General features: G+C 44.2%; 1 protein-coding gene across 3 annotated transcripts in view; it reads right to left on the bottom strand.

The window, feature by feature from the left end:
• FBN2 (fibrillin 2) overlaps nt 1-18,020 on the bottom strand; it is a 247,901-nt gene that overhangs the window by 18,652 nt on the left and 211,229 nt on the right. For all 3 annotated transcript variants that reach the window (XM_075541492.1, XM_075541491.1, XM_075541490.1), the window contains 9 exons: nt 15,991-16,116; nt 15,137-15,289; nt 14,234-14,299; nt 13,783-13,908; nt 12,926-13,045; nt 11,778-11,900; nt 11,169-11,300; nt 3,007-3,132; nt 1,262-1,468 (listed from right to left, as the gene is read on the bottom strand). In XM_075541492.1, the coding sequence (XP_075397607.1) occupies nt 1,262-1,468; nt 3,007-3,132; nt 11,169-11,300; nt 11,778-11,900; nt 12,926-13,045; nt 13,783-13,908; nt 14,234-14,299; nt 15,137-15,289; nt 15,991-16,116 (1,179 nt within the window). The remainder of the gene's footprint in view (nt 1-1,261; nt 1,469-3,006; nt 3,133-11,168; nt 11,301-11,777; nt 11,901-12,925; nt 13,046-13,782; nt 13,909-14,233; nt 14,300-15,136; nt 15,290-15,990; nt 16,117-18,020) is intronic.

Here is an 18,020-nt window from a genome sequence, read left to right on the forward strand (position 1 = left end):
GTGGTGATGGAAGAAAGTAAACCGAAGCAGGCTGTGTTGAAAGCTCTGCTTGACTGATATGAAGTATCACGAATTATCTTTGAGCTATAAAAATCTCTTTTTTTGAAGTTCAACTAATTTGGAATTTAGTTTGTGATAATTCCCCACAGCCCAGCTTCACATTTGTAGAAATTCCCACTCTAAGCGAGGATGTAATTAGCAAAACAAACGTGGAGGGCAGGGGATTTGTAGAGGAAGAAAATGGTACTCTCCGAGATACTAGCTTATTAAGTAGTTGTACAAAAAATGGAAACTCGAGGTCTGGCATGAGACTTGGGAACTCATAAAACTGTCAACAGAATGAGTTCCTGAGCACATTCCGAAGAATGACATTATCTACGGAACTGAGACAAGTATCGTTTGAGGGTTAAGTCACATTTACGAGCATGCCCTTTGGGATCAGGCGGATTTGCTTCACTCCTGGGTCTGTTCCCTAAGAGTATGTATGACCTTGGGCAAGTTACATATTAAAAGCTTAGCTTTCTGTTTCAATTTCCTCGCTTGTTTAAAAGTGATTAATATCCAATTCGATCTCTTAGGTTTTAGATGAACATGAACATTTCCAAGGTCTCTATAGAATTGGAAAAATATTTTTCTACATCTGCACAAATATACACTTGCACACATGTGTAGGAGCCCACACACACACTCAGTCATACTCCAATAAGCGATCTCAGCTCTTACTATGTCACCGCTATTCGTCTCTCTCTTTTTAGCATCATTTCATTGGGGGCTGGTCCAACTCTCAGCACAGTCCATCACCCATCCGTGTGTCAAACACATTGGTGGCCAGCATCATTCGCAAAACATTTTCTTTCTACTACAGCCCTTGGTATCAACTCACTTTTCCCCTCCCTCCCCATCCCTCTCATGAACCCTTGATAATTTATGAATGATGATCACTTTTCATGTCTTACTCTGTCCGATGTCTCTCTTCACCCACTTATTTGTTGTCCATCCCCCAGGGAATGGCTTATATGTAGATTGTTCTGATTGGCTCCCCCTTTCTCACCCACCATTCCCCTTCCCTTCCGATATCTCTACTCTCATTATTGGTCCCGAGGGGTGTATCTGTCCTGGATTCCCTGTGTTTCCAGCTCCGATCTGTACCAGTGTACATGCTCTGGTCTAGTCGGAATTGTAAGGTAGAATTGGGATTTTTAAACTGAACTAGTTACATTCATCAAATTGATAGCATGCATGCATTTCCTCGATTCCTTACCTCTGCCATCGGTGGTGTATCCTGGACCATGAGGACATATTTTTTTGTACTGGGCAGTTCCAGGCAGTGGGCAAAGCTCACACTGGTGGCCCCAGCCTCGCCCACCGTCACAGCAGCATTCGGACTTTGTGACAAGATTTCGGCTGCTGGACGCCATTTGACACATGGTCTGCAATACCTCCGCAAAGCAGAGGCCCTGCCGGTTGTCTGAAACGAGGAAGCACAACAGCGCCTGTCACAGAACTGACACTTCCTCATCCTGATTTTCAAGTCAAGCAGGACACCCTTTCAGCAACTGCTTAAAGTAAGTATTCTCTAGGACAGGCAGGCCACTGAAGCCAGCTTAGTGACGGTAACGTTTTGATGGAGGTAACCTTGGAGAGAGTTTTCTTTCACTGAGTTATTCGATTTGACAGATAGTGATACTATATTGGAGACTTTTTTTTGGTTTCTTCAATCCACTATCAGCTAAATGATGGTGAACTACCACCCTATCAAATTCAAGTGAACGGAAAAGAAGATGAGTGACTTCTGTTGAAATAAGTACGTGAGGGCAGGGATTTGTTTCTGCAAGTCCATTCGAGGTGATGATGTGAGCTAGGTAGGGTTTCCGTCTAGCCTCTTGTTCATTGAAGGGATGGCTCACTTAGACCCGGCAAGCATCTCTTTGTACAAACAAAGGTGCTTCTCTGATGTGAATAAGCCAAGTAATCAACCAGGGCAGCAGGGCTTCCTGATGGGATACAAAGCACATGCCCACTGCAGGCTATCGGTTTTATTTCCTACAAGATTGTTAGTAAACACTTAGATGGAAAAAAAAAAAAGACACCAAAAACCCAAGATATATTTTCCTGGCTAATTTTTTTCTAGGATGGGAAGCAGATGCTCTCCCTCTGAAAAGCAACAACAACAAACTGAATATAACCAAACAGCGTCTTTTGTGCCTAATCAAATGAGGAGTCCAGCAATAGAAGTTGCGCTCCAATTTCCCGTTACTTGCGTGCTGTTTTTTACTAGCCCACGCTTATTTGCTTGCTCACAACTAAGATGGCTTGGACCAGTGGTTCTCAACCTTCCCACTGCCGCCACCCTTTAATGCAGTTCCTCATATTGTGGTGACCCCCCAACCATAACATTATTTTCGTTGCTACTTCACAACTGTCATTTTGCTACTGTTTTGAATCAGGTGACCCTGGTGAAAGGGTTGTTCGACCCCCAAAGTGATCGTGACCCACAAGTTGAGAACTGTTGCTTTATACAATATGTATTTTAATACTCAAGCACAACATAATACCGGAGATTTGTATTTGCTGTAAGAAATTAATTTTTCAAAGCAACCGAATAAAAACTAACCTTCACTGCATTTTTTAAAATTTGCATTTACTTTGCATTTAATATCGGCAGAACTTACCTCATATCGCAAATATTTTCTTTTAGAATTAAATCATTCCAATGTCAGTTTTATTGACTGACTAAAGTCACATTTTCCACCAGACTTAATTAATCTTCATCTTGAAAAGGCCACTTGAGATCATTATTTACATTACACATAGGTATGCATATGACATACGCATATTCAAATACATCATTTTAATGGATGTATGTGTCCCTTAGGAAAAAGGTCAGAGAATGCTTGGACTGGGGGACATTTCCTAGCAGAAGATGATAAACATGTGGAACTCTTCTGTAACGGTATCATGAAACAGATGTTCAATTTGTCAAGTAAAACACAGATGTACACTTACCAAGACATTCAGTACCAGAAGAGCTTAACTGGAAGCCGTCACTGCATTCGCACCGATAGCTCCCAATGATGTTTGTACAACGCCCATTTTCACAGATTCCTGGCTTGGTCCTGCATTCATTCTCATCTTTCGGCAAGCAGATGATGGGAATAAAGGGAAGAATGTAAAATTACACTGCACAAATTCCTCATCAAAATACTACTGCGATGGGATAAAAACTAGGCACATGTGAATATCCCTTTATCTTGTTTTATCGTATTCTTCCAGGTGGAGTTTGTTCTAAACATAGTCTTTCTACTTCTGTGCTGTGGGGAAGGCACTGTGCTTGTTAAAGAACTGGACATTTGGCCTCAGAAGGGGAAGATCTGCCCTGAGAGGCCAGACAAGGTGGGAAGGGCTTTGGGGAAGAGGCTATCAATTTCTGTGATAACAGAGAAGGAAATTGGGGGGTGGAGCCGTGGCAGGACTTGGGGAGGGGTGAGTAGAGGAAAAGCTGCACAGGCTGGGGATTAAGGACAAACTCAGCCAAGTTCTGAGCAGAGGCACAGCAGAGCTGTGGTCTGTCGTCTGAGAGTGTCCTTCAGGGCAGCAGGACTTTAGACAGTATTGCTCATTTTGCAGGTGATAAATGAATCCATTGGAGCATCGTGCTTGATACAGTAGAGGGGTAGGACAAAGAGAGGAAGGCCTTCAACAAGATGGGTTGACAGTGGGTTCAAGCACAGGAACAATTGTGAGGACGGCGCAAGACTGACCCTGTTTCATTCTGTTGTGTAAAAGACTGTCAGCAGTTGGAATGGACTCTCTGGTACCTACAACACTAGTGGAGCATACGTTTCATTTAAATTTCCTATATTCTTACTGTGCTACGTACACCCTGGCGGTGTAGTGTTTAGGCATTGGACTGTACGTCACATGGTCGGTGGTTCAAAACCACAAGCAGCTCCATGGGACAAAGACTGAGCTTTCTACCCTCAGAAATAGTTAGTCTTAGAAACCAGAGTCAGTGTTGACTTCATGGCAGAGAGATAGTCTTACACACTTTTTTTTAAAGTTAAAGAATGTTTTTTAAAAGCAATCTTGTTAGCTTCATCTTTCTCTTGAAGAGCTTATCTGCTCCTGCAAAGGTTTGCATCCCCAGAAACCCCAAATGTGGTCACAAAGCTGGAAGTGACTTGACAGCAAACAGTGGGTTTTGGTGATAGGTGCTGAGAGCCCTGGCCAACTGTAGCTGTGTGCTTTCATTTTTCTTTCGAACCTTCTATTTCACGGACATTTATTGTACTTTCTTTCCATTCGCAGTTGCCCAGAGTGTCTTTTTCTGACTCTTTATCTTCAACTGGTAACATATTTCAATTTTAGATGCATCTCTTGTAAAAAGCACACAGCTAGATTTAAAAGGATCATGCCATTTGTGAATAAAAGTAGATCAACTTCTTTTCCAGTTTGAACACCTTTTAATTTCCTTTCTTGCTCAATTGCTCTGGCTGGAACTTCCAATAGAAAGCTGACTAGCTAGGGTGAAAGTGCGTATTCCTGCCTCGTTCCTGACGGTAGGAATGACGCTTTCAGTCGGTCACCATTAAGGATGATATTGGCTGTGCTTCAAAAAAATTGTAGTGAAAATACACAACAAAATATTCACCAAGCCAGCAACTTCTGCATGTATAATTCTGTAAAACTGGTTGCATTTTTCATGTTGTGCAACCCGCACCACTATCCTTTTAGAAATTATAAATTGTACCACCATTAAATTAAATGTAATGCACCCTAAACAAAAACTTCCCCTTACCCGCCTCCCTCAGACCCCTGGTAATTATTAAATACTCTTTAAAATATATTAATACAAGTAAAATCATACCATTTTTGTCTTTCGTGACTAATCTTACTCAGACTAATTTCAAGTTCCATCATGATGCGGCATGCCTCAGAAGCTCATTCCTCTTTATGGCGGGCGATGTAGTATTCCACTGCACATATGTCCCACATTTGATTTGCCCATTCATCTGCTGCTTCCACACGTGGGTATGGACAGTGGTGTTCTAGTTCCACCTGTGCTTTCACGCCATCGGGTACATGCCTAGACTGTGACTGCCAGGTCCATCAGGTCGTTTTATGGTCAGCTTTCTGAGGACGCACCTAACCACTTTCCACAGCGGCTGTACCATTTTACATTTGCAACAGCAATAGAGAAATTGCTATAAAAGAACGTTCCAATTTTTTATGACCTAATCCATACCTGTTGCTTTCCTTAATTTTTTTGATATTTCTATTCTCCTGAGGGTAAGGTGTTCTCTCCTTCATTACCCATGGCTTCTTGTACACACTCTATTATCTTGCAGGTGTCCCTTTCAGTTCCTGCTTGGCTGAGTGCTCTTAGGAAGGAAGCATGCTGGGTTTTGACAAATGCCTGTCAGCATCAAATGAAATGAGTCTTGTTATTTTTCCCTTGTTTTGTTTTTTTCCTTAGTAATGCACTGGGTGGTTTTCTTATGTTGAATCCCACTTGGAATTCTTGGGATGAATCCCACTGACCGTGCTGTGTGATCCTTTTCAAACACTTTTAGATTGGTTTGCTAATACGCTGTTGAGGATTTTTGCATGCATGCTCATGAGGCTGTTCTCTGTGACTTTCCCCTTGGTGGTGCCTTTATTCGGCTCCTTCGTGCATTCTCCAGTAGCCTCCGTCCTCCCTGCAGGTGTTAACCCTCTTTCTAGGCAGCCCTTTCACACTTTAGTGCTCTAGAACACCTTCTAAGTTCTCACAGTTTTCTTATTTCTTCCCTTCATCTTTTCCAGTCAGCCACTCTCCACAGTAGTACACATTCTCAAATAACTCCCATCTTAAAACACACAGATGGTCTTCTTAGTTAACGTGTGTCTCCACCGCCCACGCTCCTTTGCTGCTCTCAGAGAGTCATTGCTGGATGAAAGAATCATGCATTGTACAGTCTGCCTATCTCATCTGTTTCTTTTTTTCAGCCACCTGTAAAAAACGCCCTCAACGAAATGGTTCCTGGTGAAGTCATCAAATCTAATGATTAATTCTCAGTCTCAATAGCATTATATATACACAATCAGTCACTCCCTGCCTTCTCAATTACTTTATTCGACTCTCTTACTACATTTCCTTAGATAACTTCCCATCTTGTTGGTCGTTCGGTTTTAGTCTCCTAAATATATCCCGTCACCCTACGTGTTCATGTGCCCCAGGGTTCAGCCATTAGTTCTTCTCCTTCTGTGTCTTCTTTCATGGGGATCTCATCAAATTCCATCATTCTAAACACTACTTATGTACTGGCGACTATATAAATAGCTCATAAGTACATCAGTCCACTGCTGAGAATGCTGAGATATGTCTGACAACCAACATATAGCACATAGAGTATTTATTCTTCTGTTCTCCCATCCAGACCTATTTCTTTCAGCCTTTTCCATATCAGTAAACAGCATAATCTAACCAATTATTCAAGTAAAAATCCTGGGACGCACTTCGTCATCATTCTTTCATCTACTATGCTAAGTATCAGCATGTTCTAATAATTATCCCCAAATATATTCTGATTCTCCGCTCTTCTTCCGCATTGGCATGGATCTAATGTAAACCCCCCGTGATTACACAAGCAGCCGGCATGAACTCTTGGCCTCTGTTCTTCCTTCCTACAGCTTAGTACCAGAGATCAGTTAAAGGGTGAATTAAATAATGCTCCACTGAGACTTTGTTGTTGTTAGGTGCCATCAAGGTGGTTATGACCCAAACCAACCTTCTGCCCAACAGACAAAACCCTACCTGGTCCTACGCCACTCTCCCAAGTGTGCCCATACTTGAGCCCTTGTTGCAGCCAAGCACCTCGTCACCCCATCTCCTTGCAGGCCTTCCTCTTTTATTGCTGCTCCTTCACTTCACCAAACTTGAGGTCCTTCTCCAGGGACTGGTCTCTCCTGACAACATGTGCAACGTATGTAAGACAGCATTCCATCCCCCTTGCCTCTAAGGCGCACTCTGGCTGCACTTCTTCCCGGACGGAGTGCTCTGTCCTTTTAGCAGCCCGTGGTATGTCAGTCTTCCTCTCCAGCTCCACAACTCCAATGCATCCATTCTTCATCAGGCTTCTTCATTCACTGGCCACCCTTCACACGCACATGGGGCGAATGAAAAGACCGTGGCTTGGGTCGGGTGCACATTACTCCTCAAAGTAACACCTTACTTTTCAATACTCTAACGAGGTCTTGTGTAGCAGATTGACCTAATACAATGAATGCATCTTTTGAGCTCCTGGTGGCTGCTCCCATGAGCGTTTACTTTGAATGCAAGCAAGAAAAAAATCTTTGACAACTTCAACCTTTCCTCCATTTATCATGATGTTACTGTTGGTCCAGTGGCGAGGGTTTGGTCTCCTGTAAAGAGCTGCAGTCCATACAGAAGACAGAGACATATGTCCCCTATAAGGGCTTATATGAACTCAGTAACTTACTCTTACAGTCACCCTGTGAAATATTTCTTCCTGTTTGTTTTCAGATGAGGAATTTAAGGCACAGATTAAGTCTGTCAGTTCAGTGGTGGACTGTATAGATGTTACGTAACCTGTTGTCAATTTAAGACTTAAGAGTGAAGGGGTGGAATTTAGCTTGTCAATCACATCGCAGCTTGAGACCTCCTTTGGAGGCACTAGGGAAATAAATAGCTCCCTGGAGGCAAGACAGAGCAGCTCGCTCCCTGCAAGACATTCCTGTGGATAAGACACATGGAGCTATGCGAGAGCCTGGGGTCTGAAGGAGCCATGTGAAGACCCCTGCCAGCGTTGAGATGATTCCACCACCACTGGATCCACAAGACTTCCCATCCACTCACTGGACTATAATCTTCCTGCATCAGCGTCATTGCATGTGTTTTGTGAGTCTGAAGGGGACTTCATAGATTAGTATCAGACATATGGGTTAATATTGGACTAAAGGACTTAACCTGTACTGGGCTGGGATGTTTCTTCATGTATAATTACTGTCCATGAATTTATTTTTCTAGTCCATAAATTTATTTTTCTAGACAACTCAGAGTAACAGACTGCTGCTACCTGTAAGGTCCAAGGTTCAAACACAATAGTTACTTTGTGAGGGAACAATGAGGCAATCAGTTCTGTACGCACTCACAGCCTTGAAGTTGTATTTTCGGTAGCTCTGATTCAGAATCAACTTTATGGCAACAGGTTTGTTTGTTTGTTGGACCCAACATTACAGAGCTAAGAAATCTAAAACTAGTCATGTTCACAGTCCATTCTACCCGGCCCATACTCTGAATCACATTCTGCCACATGCATTTAACAGAAAAACAAACGAGGGTCTAAAATGCCTTTGCCTATCTTCAGATGTCATGCCGCAGCCTTCATTTCTGCCTCAGAAGTTTGCTTGCTCTTGCTTTCCCCTTACTTTTATGTCTTAGCTCAGTTATCACACTATGTATCCCTTGATTGTGTATCCTAAAGTCAGTCCCACTCAATCATTTAATTTTATTTTCATAAAAACTTACCATGTTTATTTATTTACTTTCTGTCTACTTCTAATCTACCAGAATGTGTATTACTACTTGCAAGCAGGGGACTTGGAAGGGATGCGCTTCAATTCTGACTTGCTGTGAAGAAGGCTGGGAGGGTAGGGCCATGTCTGACCTCTGCCTTCCAGGAATGACCTTTGGCTGGGAAGTTTGGGACTTCTTTGCTCTTGTGAAGTCATGGGTTGGGGGGTCAGTCACTGGTCCTACACCATTCTTCATTTCTAATACAGTTACTCAAATGCAGGTGAACACCTCTTCTGTTTATTTAGTTGTCTGCTCTCAAGGATTTCATTTATGCACACACTGGGCGCTCTTTGGCTTTCACTTCCACTATCTGCTCATTAAACAGCTCTACGTCACATAATTGATTGTATTTTAGATAATACACACGGCTGATTGTCATTTTAATTCACATGGCTGTTTTATTAAGTGATTGATTTTGAGCTCTGCTAATTCATTATCTCATGGTACTCTTTTAAAATTTGGTGTACCTATCTGAAGATTTTATTTTGTGAGGTGTGCAGATCCTAAAAATTATTTTTCTAAATGGTTCCTCCATGGGAAATATGCTTGTTTTCAATCTCTTGTATGTTTTTGTAGATAATTTTATAATAATATCTTACAGATAACCTTCAAAGCATGTAAGCATGATGACCCCTGATTTAAAAGAAGAAAAAAGCCTCATTACATCTGTATACTTCTAAAGTTTCCTACAGATGGTGTATTGGACAGGGTTCTCTAGAGAGACAAACCAGATTGCTAGTAATTATATATAAATATATTTATAAAGATAGATATATAATTCAAGAAATAAACTGTTAAATAATATACAGATAGATAATACAAGAAATTAACAGTTAAATTATAAAGCAGTGAGACACTAGCAGTCCTTCAAGTTTTTGAGAGCTGCCAGTTACTAGTCCCCTTCTGTAGAGAGAGCTGGGCTATATATACCCAGGCAGCAAACAGCAGGGCAGGTCCCCAACTGTCATCAACTGTCAGTCCCCAGCTCCAGAGATGAACATTCCAATCGTGTGGGCTTAAAGGGACCTCAACTTACAGCGACACAGTCCACAGGCTAGGCATCCCACAGGTAGTGTACCCCTTTAAACTGAGGCACAGAACAAGCAAGCCATTTATCCCTCTGCCCTTCAGTTAATCCTACTTGTGTTTATCGGCCAGGCTGGCACAATAAACTATAGCAGATGGGTGTGAGTAACACATTTTTATTAAACCATCTTTAAAAAAAGCTTTGCTTGCCTTTTAATTACATTACAAAATTTAATGAATCTTAAAAGATATCCGGTTGGTACTTTCCTTACTCATCCTGGCAATGTTTCTATATTTAATAGGTTTCTCCACTCATTCACTTGTTTACTTAAGAAATAGTTATTGGACTATCATATTGCATAGCCCGTCTCCATCTTTACCTAAGCGTACAGGTTACTTGATAAAAGTTCATAGACTTACTGTATAATTTAAATTCCCTGGCCTTCAATACTTTTGCTTTCCAATGTAGTGGTAATTTTATTAAGATTCTAATTTCACGTACTAAGCCTTCCTGTTGATTTCTGATTGTGAGTGGCTTTATGGTTCATCCCAACAGTCTTAAAAATTTTAAATACGATTTCGACTGTTCATTACATCCAATATCGCAAATAAAAAAACACGTGACCTGTAAAAAACAGAACTTCTCTAAAAGAGCTCCCTGTTGATCAAAAACGATTTCCAGAAATTTCAGCAATCAGTTTTTAATAATGAAAAGCTTGAAAGTCCGAAAAATTTCAAAAGTTACATCTTTTTAAATGGGAAGGTATAATGCTTTTTCGAATCTTTTATTTCAGAAGTTAAATTCAGAGGATCACAGAATATTAGACGTGAGGAATAGGTAGATACCTTCTCCCATCCCCCAATCATATAGTTTCTTACTTGACAGATGAAGAGAGGGAGGCATAGAAAATGAAGTCACTTTCAAGCCACCCTGCTCTTCACGTAAGGCAGATCCGATTCAAAAAATGTCTACTCTTAACTTGAGTACACTGCCCACCTCTTCTCCCAAGTAAATGCACAGGTAAACACAGTACCTCCAGAAATGAGACACTTTCCATGCTAAAATTAGCACACATTAACAAAGCAATTTCTTTAGCTAGATGAAATCTGTGTATACACACACACTCAAATGAATATGTAACTATAAAATAAATGAGGTGGATCTCATTTAGATGACAGGATCGTTATTAGTGTCTAATCTATACGTGTTTGCCGTGTGCAGTATCTTGAGTTACAGGCAGTACTCTCTAACTGTGATTTAGGTGAAGTTTCTAGTTTACATGTTTTAGAGGAATAAGGATTTTGCGAGACCCATCAGAGCATAACTAGATGTCTATGAGGTAGCCTCCCCCTCCCCCTCAACTTTAGCAAGGAAAGCATTCGAATGACATCTCTAACATTTTAAAGAACATAATCTTATGGGTTAAATTATGCATTTTAAAGTGAATTTTTATTACGCATTTAGGGATTTTGCTCTAAAAAAGAGACCACTTCTTAAAGTCGCTTCCAGCCACTCACTTCTGACTTCAGTACTTCCCTCTGTCTACTTGCAAGAGTGCCTTACCTACGCAGCCTTCTCCATCAGGTTTCCGGGCCATTCCTGGGGGGCAGATGCACATGAAGGTGCCGATCATATTCTTACACATCATGCCTCGGGACTCACAGTCATGCAGGCCTTCTGCACACTCATCCAGATCTAGAAAATTAATTTTAATAGGAAAACCATGAACGGGAAACTTTCAGGGCAGGCTACAGTTGAGGACTTGAAATAATAATATTTTTAGTCTTCTTCCCCTTTAAGATTAGTACCTATTTGTGTGACAGGGAAAGGAGGAGTCAGCCTAGCCTTTTGCAAGCTGCCGGCTGCCTTTCCAGATTTCGGAGTTTCAGCATTGGTCCTAATGATAGAAACAGGTCCAGGAAGGGGACATCCTTGCTTTAGGAAGAGCCTAGAAGTGTGGCATCCGTGAAGTCCTCCATGCCTCTTGTCTTTGACTTGGCTGGACGAGCCATCAAGTGTCATGCTATCTAGGTGTAGAATTCTGGGGGCAAGATGCTGTTACTTTGTTTTTCTGTAAAGCTCTAGGAGAAGGTAGTTAAGGAGTGTAACAGCCTTCACATCGATGCCAAGTGTGGCCATGGAGTCTCAACATTCCCAGCAGAGGGGCCTTACCTTTACACATCTTCTGGTCTTCCCTCAGGGCATAGCCAATTGGGCACGTGCATTCGTAGGACCCGAAGGTGTTCATACAGCGGAAAGCGCACAGGAGCGGGTTCTGGGCACACTCATTGATATCTGGTTAAAGAAACGGGCAGGCAAGAGCTCGGCCTACAACGCTAATGACTTGTTGACATGATCACTGATGAGTTGACTCAAAGGCCATACGCAGTGCACCATGCTCCAAGGGCTTCCACGTCTGGCGCACGGAGGGGTGGTACCCACAGACTTGTCCTACCACAGACAACAGCTATAAACTCTGGGGAAAACACCCCAAACCACCACCGGAGGACTCTGGACAGGGAATACAAGCAGGGCGGTTTTCCTGAGCGGAAGTGGAGCACGCAACCAGAAAGGAGTAAACTAACTGCCCCCTCCCTTTCCTGTTCGCTGCAGGGCAGTCGCAGCACTTGGCAGCTGAATATCTGATCGAACTCTTTCTCATCTCTGTCCAGAGGAAGCAGGGCAGGAGGGAATCCTGGGAGACACCAGACCTGCTAGAGTGCGAAGGTAAAGCCTTTGGAAAGGACGAGGTAGGGAAGGAAAGCACTGTATCTCGGGTTTAAACCAAAATTAACAACATACTGAAGAGCCAACAGGAACATCTGCGCCAATCTAAGGGGAGAAGATAAGCAACAGCTGCCAGCCCCAAAGTGACCCAAATGCTTCATCAGACAAGGGCTTAACACTGCTGCTGTGACTCTGCTCACTTAAGAAAGGCAAGAGCATGCACAGTGCATTCACTGCCCCCAGTGCAGGGGCGCTGAATGACGCACGCGTGCCTCTACTAGGCAAAGTTACTGACGCCACCAAGTGACTTTACCCCGGGGAGGTCTGGTGAGAAGGTGGGGGACGATACTCTGTGCCATGTCCTAACAAACAACAGAGCCCTGAGCATTTCCCACCAGCCTTCCCACCTGCCAATGTCCTTACTCAACCCTGTAAACATGAATTTTGTCTGTCTGTTCCGTGTCTCTCAGAACCCAGAGAGGTGAAATCAAGAACACTGATGAAAACAGCTACCCCATCAGGATAATGATTGCCATGTTTAGAGAAATCTTTGCCATCAAGAAGGACTGATACTCAAGGACAGGGTCCCTTACCTTCGCAGTTCATCATGGGCCCCGGCTCAAAGCCATCGTTACAGTTGCATTCAAAACTCCCAATCACGTTGGAGCACGTACCATTGCCGCACGGATTGCCGATGGAACATTCGTCAGTATCTGACAAAGAACAGGAGAGTGTCATCAAAGGGTGGAGACGTTTTGCTTTAGCACTCGCCTCGCCTCCCATGTTTCCAGGATCGGCGATGGACACAGATGACTGCTGGGCCTGGCTCTGCCTGGCTGGCTGGGCTTTACCTAGTGCAGAGGAGCCAGAGCGACAGAGCGTGCCGGGCTCGAAGCCCCAGACCGCCATATGGTTGTACAGACCGCACACCCGGAGGAGGAGTGGGAGTGGGCCTCTGTTGTAAGAGGGTAAGTCCCCACGAGAGGTTAGTCGTAAAGTAGAAGGCAACTCGCCCTCACTTAGGGGATTTTGGCATTTCTAGGTCTCTAGGCACATCTGAAGGTCACTTGGTGGCACCATGGGTTAAGCATTGGTCTGCTAACCACAGGTTGGTGGTTCTGCCGAGTAGAGATTGAGTTTCGGACACTCTAAGGAACAGCTGTACTCTGCCCCAAAAGGGTCAGCATTGACTCAATAGGATGGCTTTCCTTCGTTTTGGCCACATCAGCGTTGGTAGTGTTTGTCTGAAGGCAGAAGTCAGGCAACTTTTTCCACCTTCACATGAGTCAGATGGGTCTGAAAATGTAAGACGGGCAAAGATGGAGCCATGACTACTAGTTAGTTCTCCTGGCTTTGCGAATCCCACCTTCACGCAGGGAAGTTAGCTTTGACTGAACTAGTGACACTGAAACGCAAGTTGAATAGTGTGCAACGTGAAGCCGCCACTCACCCACACAGCGTACTCCCGTGTAGTCAAGGTTGTAACCCATGGGGCATTCACAGCGGAAGGATCCATCTGTGTTGATACACTGGCCATTGGAACAGATGCCTGGGCTCTCAAGACATTCATTGACATCTGAAACACAGGATTGCCCATGAACCTCCATACACAGGAAAGCTACTATGCCAAGCTTTATAGATGATTTGAGATGGACTTAAAATTCCTAAAACATGTAAACTTTTACTAGTGGAATAGATGTTACCTCACGTAGCAAAGTGTCCTATGCTAAATATGTGGCCTATAGTATTATGTGTATATGGAATAGAGTATGCTGATTTACAAAACAGACATATTTCATGATATTTGTATCACTATGTACATTTAGGTATTATATAAATATCATAATTATAATATGATATTCCCATAAAAGAAAACAGGAAAAAGAATGCGCCACACCCACCTTCACGTGTATCATGAAGACTAGGGACAGTCCCGTGGCCATATGGACACAGATCCTGGAAGGCCACTGCAGAGGGAAACAAAGCCCGCATTGGTGGCGGCTCTCAGCCATCAGAGCTGATAACAACGCACACAAATGAAACACCCGAGCATTTCTCCTCAATACTGCCGTCTTCAAAAAAGAGCTTTACTCTAATGGTTTATTTCAAAAGCAACACTGAGCATATTTCAAGGAGGCTGCCTGAGCTTGCCCAGCTCTGAACTTGGGGCCAACTTCGGGTAGAACCTGCTTCTTTCTGTGTGCTCAATTAACACTGAGCTGCTGGTGGGAAACTGCCCGCCAACCCATCCCCTGCCCATTCCGCATGGACGCCACCCATAACCGAGAGAGCAGGCCAGTGCGGAGCCTGCTAGAACTAACCTACAATTCACCTGCTCTGTCTTCTTCCTGCCGTCACAAGCGGGGTGAGGCTGCTCTCATTCCTTCCAGAAAACAGCCACCATGTGAAGCTCGCTTCTCAGAAACGTATGTCACATTCTGAGGGCCACCGCCTGTGGCAGGATCCCCCTGAAAGGGGCTCCCGCAGCAATCTGGAATATCACTTTCACCTCTTCCTTGAATTTCCTGCCTTGCCTTTCTCAAATTAATTCTTTGTGCAGAGCCAGCAATACCAAACTTTGGGGGAGGGGAGTGGAAGTAACAGGGTAACTCTACCTGCAGTTAACACGTTTTGCACACAAAAAGCTGAAAAACAGTCTCTCAAAGCAGGCTGCTCAGTGAACCTTCAAAACTTCTACCCGAGGGGGTCAACTGAGCCCCACAATGGTCATGAACGAGCTGGGCAAAGGCGCGTCTGGCCAACACTCAGAAACTGGCGCGTGGTACCAACTGCCAGGCGCTTACCTTCGTCGTCCTTGGGGCACAGCTCGCAGGGGTCGCCCCAGCCCTCTCCCGGCATCTTGCTGCAGCAGCATTTTGCCTTTGTGGTGTTGGAAGCTTTGGGCACCGAACACTTTCCGTTTTCAAAGTTTGTGAAGCAGAAGCTCTGGCGAGTGTCTGATCAAGAGAGCACTTACAGGTCAGGTCAGGTGAGACACACTGACAGTGGGCGGGGGTAGGGGGAGGGGGGGCAACAGCTCCAGGAGTCTGCCAGAGCAGCCCTCCCGGGGATGCCGGGTTGGGGTGGCGCCGGCAGCATGGAGGCAGTCGTAGGATGGGTCTGAAAATCCTCCACTGGCAATTTAGCTCGTCTGAAAGTTGTGTGTTTTCTTGACTATTTAAAGTGTTTTTGGAAGCAATTTTTATAATGTGTTCAGAAAAACTGGGAAACCAGGCTCAAAATAAAAATCATTCCCATATTGAGTTATCTCCTTTTTTCTTCTTGTTCCATGAAAGCTTATGGAAAACCAAGCTTTCGTTAAGTTCCCAAAGCAAATCATACATGCCCACGTATGAAATCTGCCTGATAAAAGGCCAGCAGCACAACGAAAATGACTCACAGGGCAACCCAGTTTCTTTTCATGTAAAATTTAAACTCTGTGAAAAAAACCAACAGGCGGCACTAGCAATTCAGAGACCCTTCAAAAAAAGGTCAAGTGCGTATGCCGTTGAGACCTGTGCTTTAACTAACTGAGGACACATTTGCCACGGACCTGTCCTTGGTAGCAGCAACCACCAGTGTGGCGGTTCAAGTTCACTGTGCAGCTCTGGGCTGCTAGCGGCCAACAACGAGAGAGGCCCGGCCTTCCAAAGCTTACCGAAACACCGCCGCCCGTTATCAGACAGCACAAAGCCAGGGGGGCAGATACACTGGAAGCCGCCTGGAGTATTGGTGCAGGAACCAAAAAGACAGATGTTGGGATCCTCATCACATTCATTGATATCTGCGGGAAGCAAATGCATGTATTAATTTAATCAAGCCAAGGACGCATTCGTTCTATGAAAAAACGTGTGAAGTGCTGGGTTGTGAAACCAAAGGCTGGCGGTCTGGACCCAACCCGCGGATCTGGGCAGACAGAGGTGGCAGTCTGCTTCCATACAGACTGATGGCCGGGGAAACCCTGTGGGCATTTTGCCTCTCTCCTACAGCTGGTTGTAGGAGCCCCAGTAGGGGCTTTCTGTTACCCTAACATTTACAGTCTAGAAGACTCACAGGGGCAATTCCACCCTGTCCCACCATGCATTGACTCAATGGCTGCCAGCTGACAGGCTCGTTATGAGTCAGAATTGATCTGATGATCATTGGTTTAGAAAAACGATGGCGTACACTAAGCCAAAACAGAGATATCGAATTGGCAACAACGGCCTGCATTGAAGCAGATGGTTAACTCAGTCGTTGGAGCTTCTCTTCACTTTCAGCCAACAGCCACGTGCCGGGATGCCCATTTCTATCTTTACTCCCGCCCTGGATCTGCAGCCATGCGTGCCCCCGGCCTCGTGGTCTGCACCGTTGACGCTCCTCCCACCTATCACAGCCTCAACGTGACCAAACTGCCCACCCTTGTGGCTAGTCCCCTCCCTTATTCCTTTCTCAGCACTTGGAGCCGGGGTCCCAGGGAGTCCTTCATTCACTTCCTCCACCCCCACCTCAAGTTTAAGATCCCACAAGCCACAAAGCCTGCCCAGTCTACGTCTTCAATACATTCAACATCCTGCCTCCTTTGCCACCTGAGTTGCCCACAGTCTGCTGACTGACTTCTGCAAGGTATCAGGGGTGTCTTCCTGAATCACAGACCGACCTGGAACAGTTAAGAACTGGTCCCAGCGGAACTATGACAGACACTTCAAGAATTTCACCTCCTCCCTCCTTCTGCCCCAGAATGGGTCCTTGAGATGTAAGTACTCCTTACCAATGATTTTTGCCCAGTTTTCACGGCAAGTGCTGTGGCAGCCCCTGCCCACCTGCTTGCTGAATAGCAGCAACTCCGCATCTAACACAGAGCCAGACAGCCTTCCTCCGGCCACTCCCCCTCCCTGATGGCCCACTCTCAGCACTTAAAGTTGTACGGGCTTATTTTAATGAAGGGGACAAAAAAAACCAAACCAAACAAACAGAAAACACCACCACTAGTTTTACTAGGTGTTTTAAAAATATTTGTGGAAAACAGAATTAAAAGATAATGGAATTCTTCCATGAACCCTTTGAAGCTGCCTCACATGTATTTGTTTCCTAGGGACGAATGCATCCCTACTACTATTGATCCTTAAAGGGGCGGAGCACAGAGATAATGAAGCATCCAGACTAAATGTGGATAAAGAAAATGGCAGATACAGTCTTCAAGTTTTTAGGCAGTTTGCCAAGATGATTTCGGGTAGTATATTATTTTTCCCAGTATCAAAACATTAGAGAATTTTATAATGACTGATGTAAATCAGTCAAAGTGGGAACATATTAAAATAAGGCCAGAATGACTAGCTACACGACCCATGATATCTAATGAAACTACCTGAAAAGGAAGGAAAATCCTAAACTGTAAAGAGTCTCCCCTAGCCCTGCCGATCTAACGCCTGCAAACCCGACCACTAGAACTATAGATTGCGGTGGAATCTGGCCAAGGGAGATGGAATTTTAAAAAATCAACAATAAACTTTGGAGAACTCAAAGACCAAACTCTTTGCAAGCCTTTCACGTTAGAAAAGCCACACTAAGAAGGAGGTGCTTCTGAATTTCAGCAAGGCTGTAAAACATCATTTGTATAAAACTGAAAAACAGTGGACTGTAAAAAGGTGTGCCTTCATCGTATCCACCACACAGTTCTGGGAGCCACTTTTGATGTGGTTATAGAGT

The sequence above is a fragment of the Tenrec ecaudatus genome, chromosome 2 (assembly GCF_050624435.1).
Source record: "Tenrec ecaudatus isolate mTenEca1 chromosome 2, mTenEca1.hap1, whole genome shotgun sequence".
Taxonomy (NCBI): domain Eukaryota; kingdom Metazoa; phylum Chordata; class Mammalia; order Afrosoricida; family Tenrecidae; genus Tenrec; species Tenrec ecaudatus.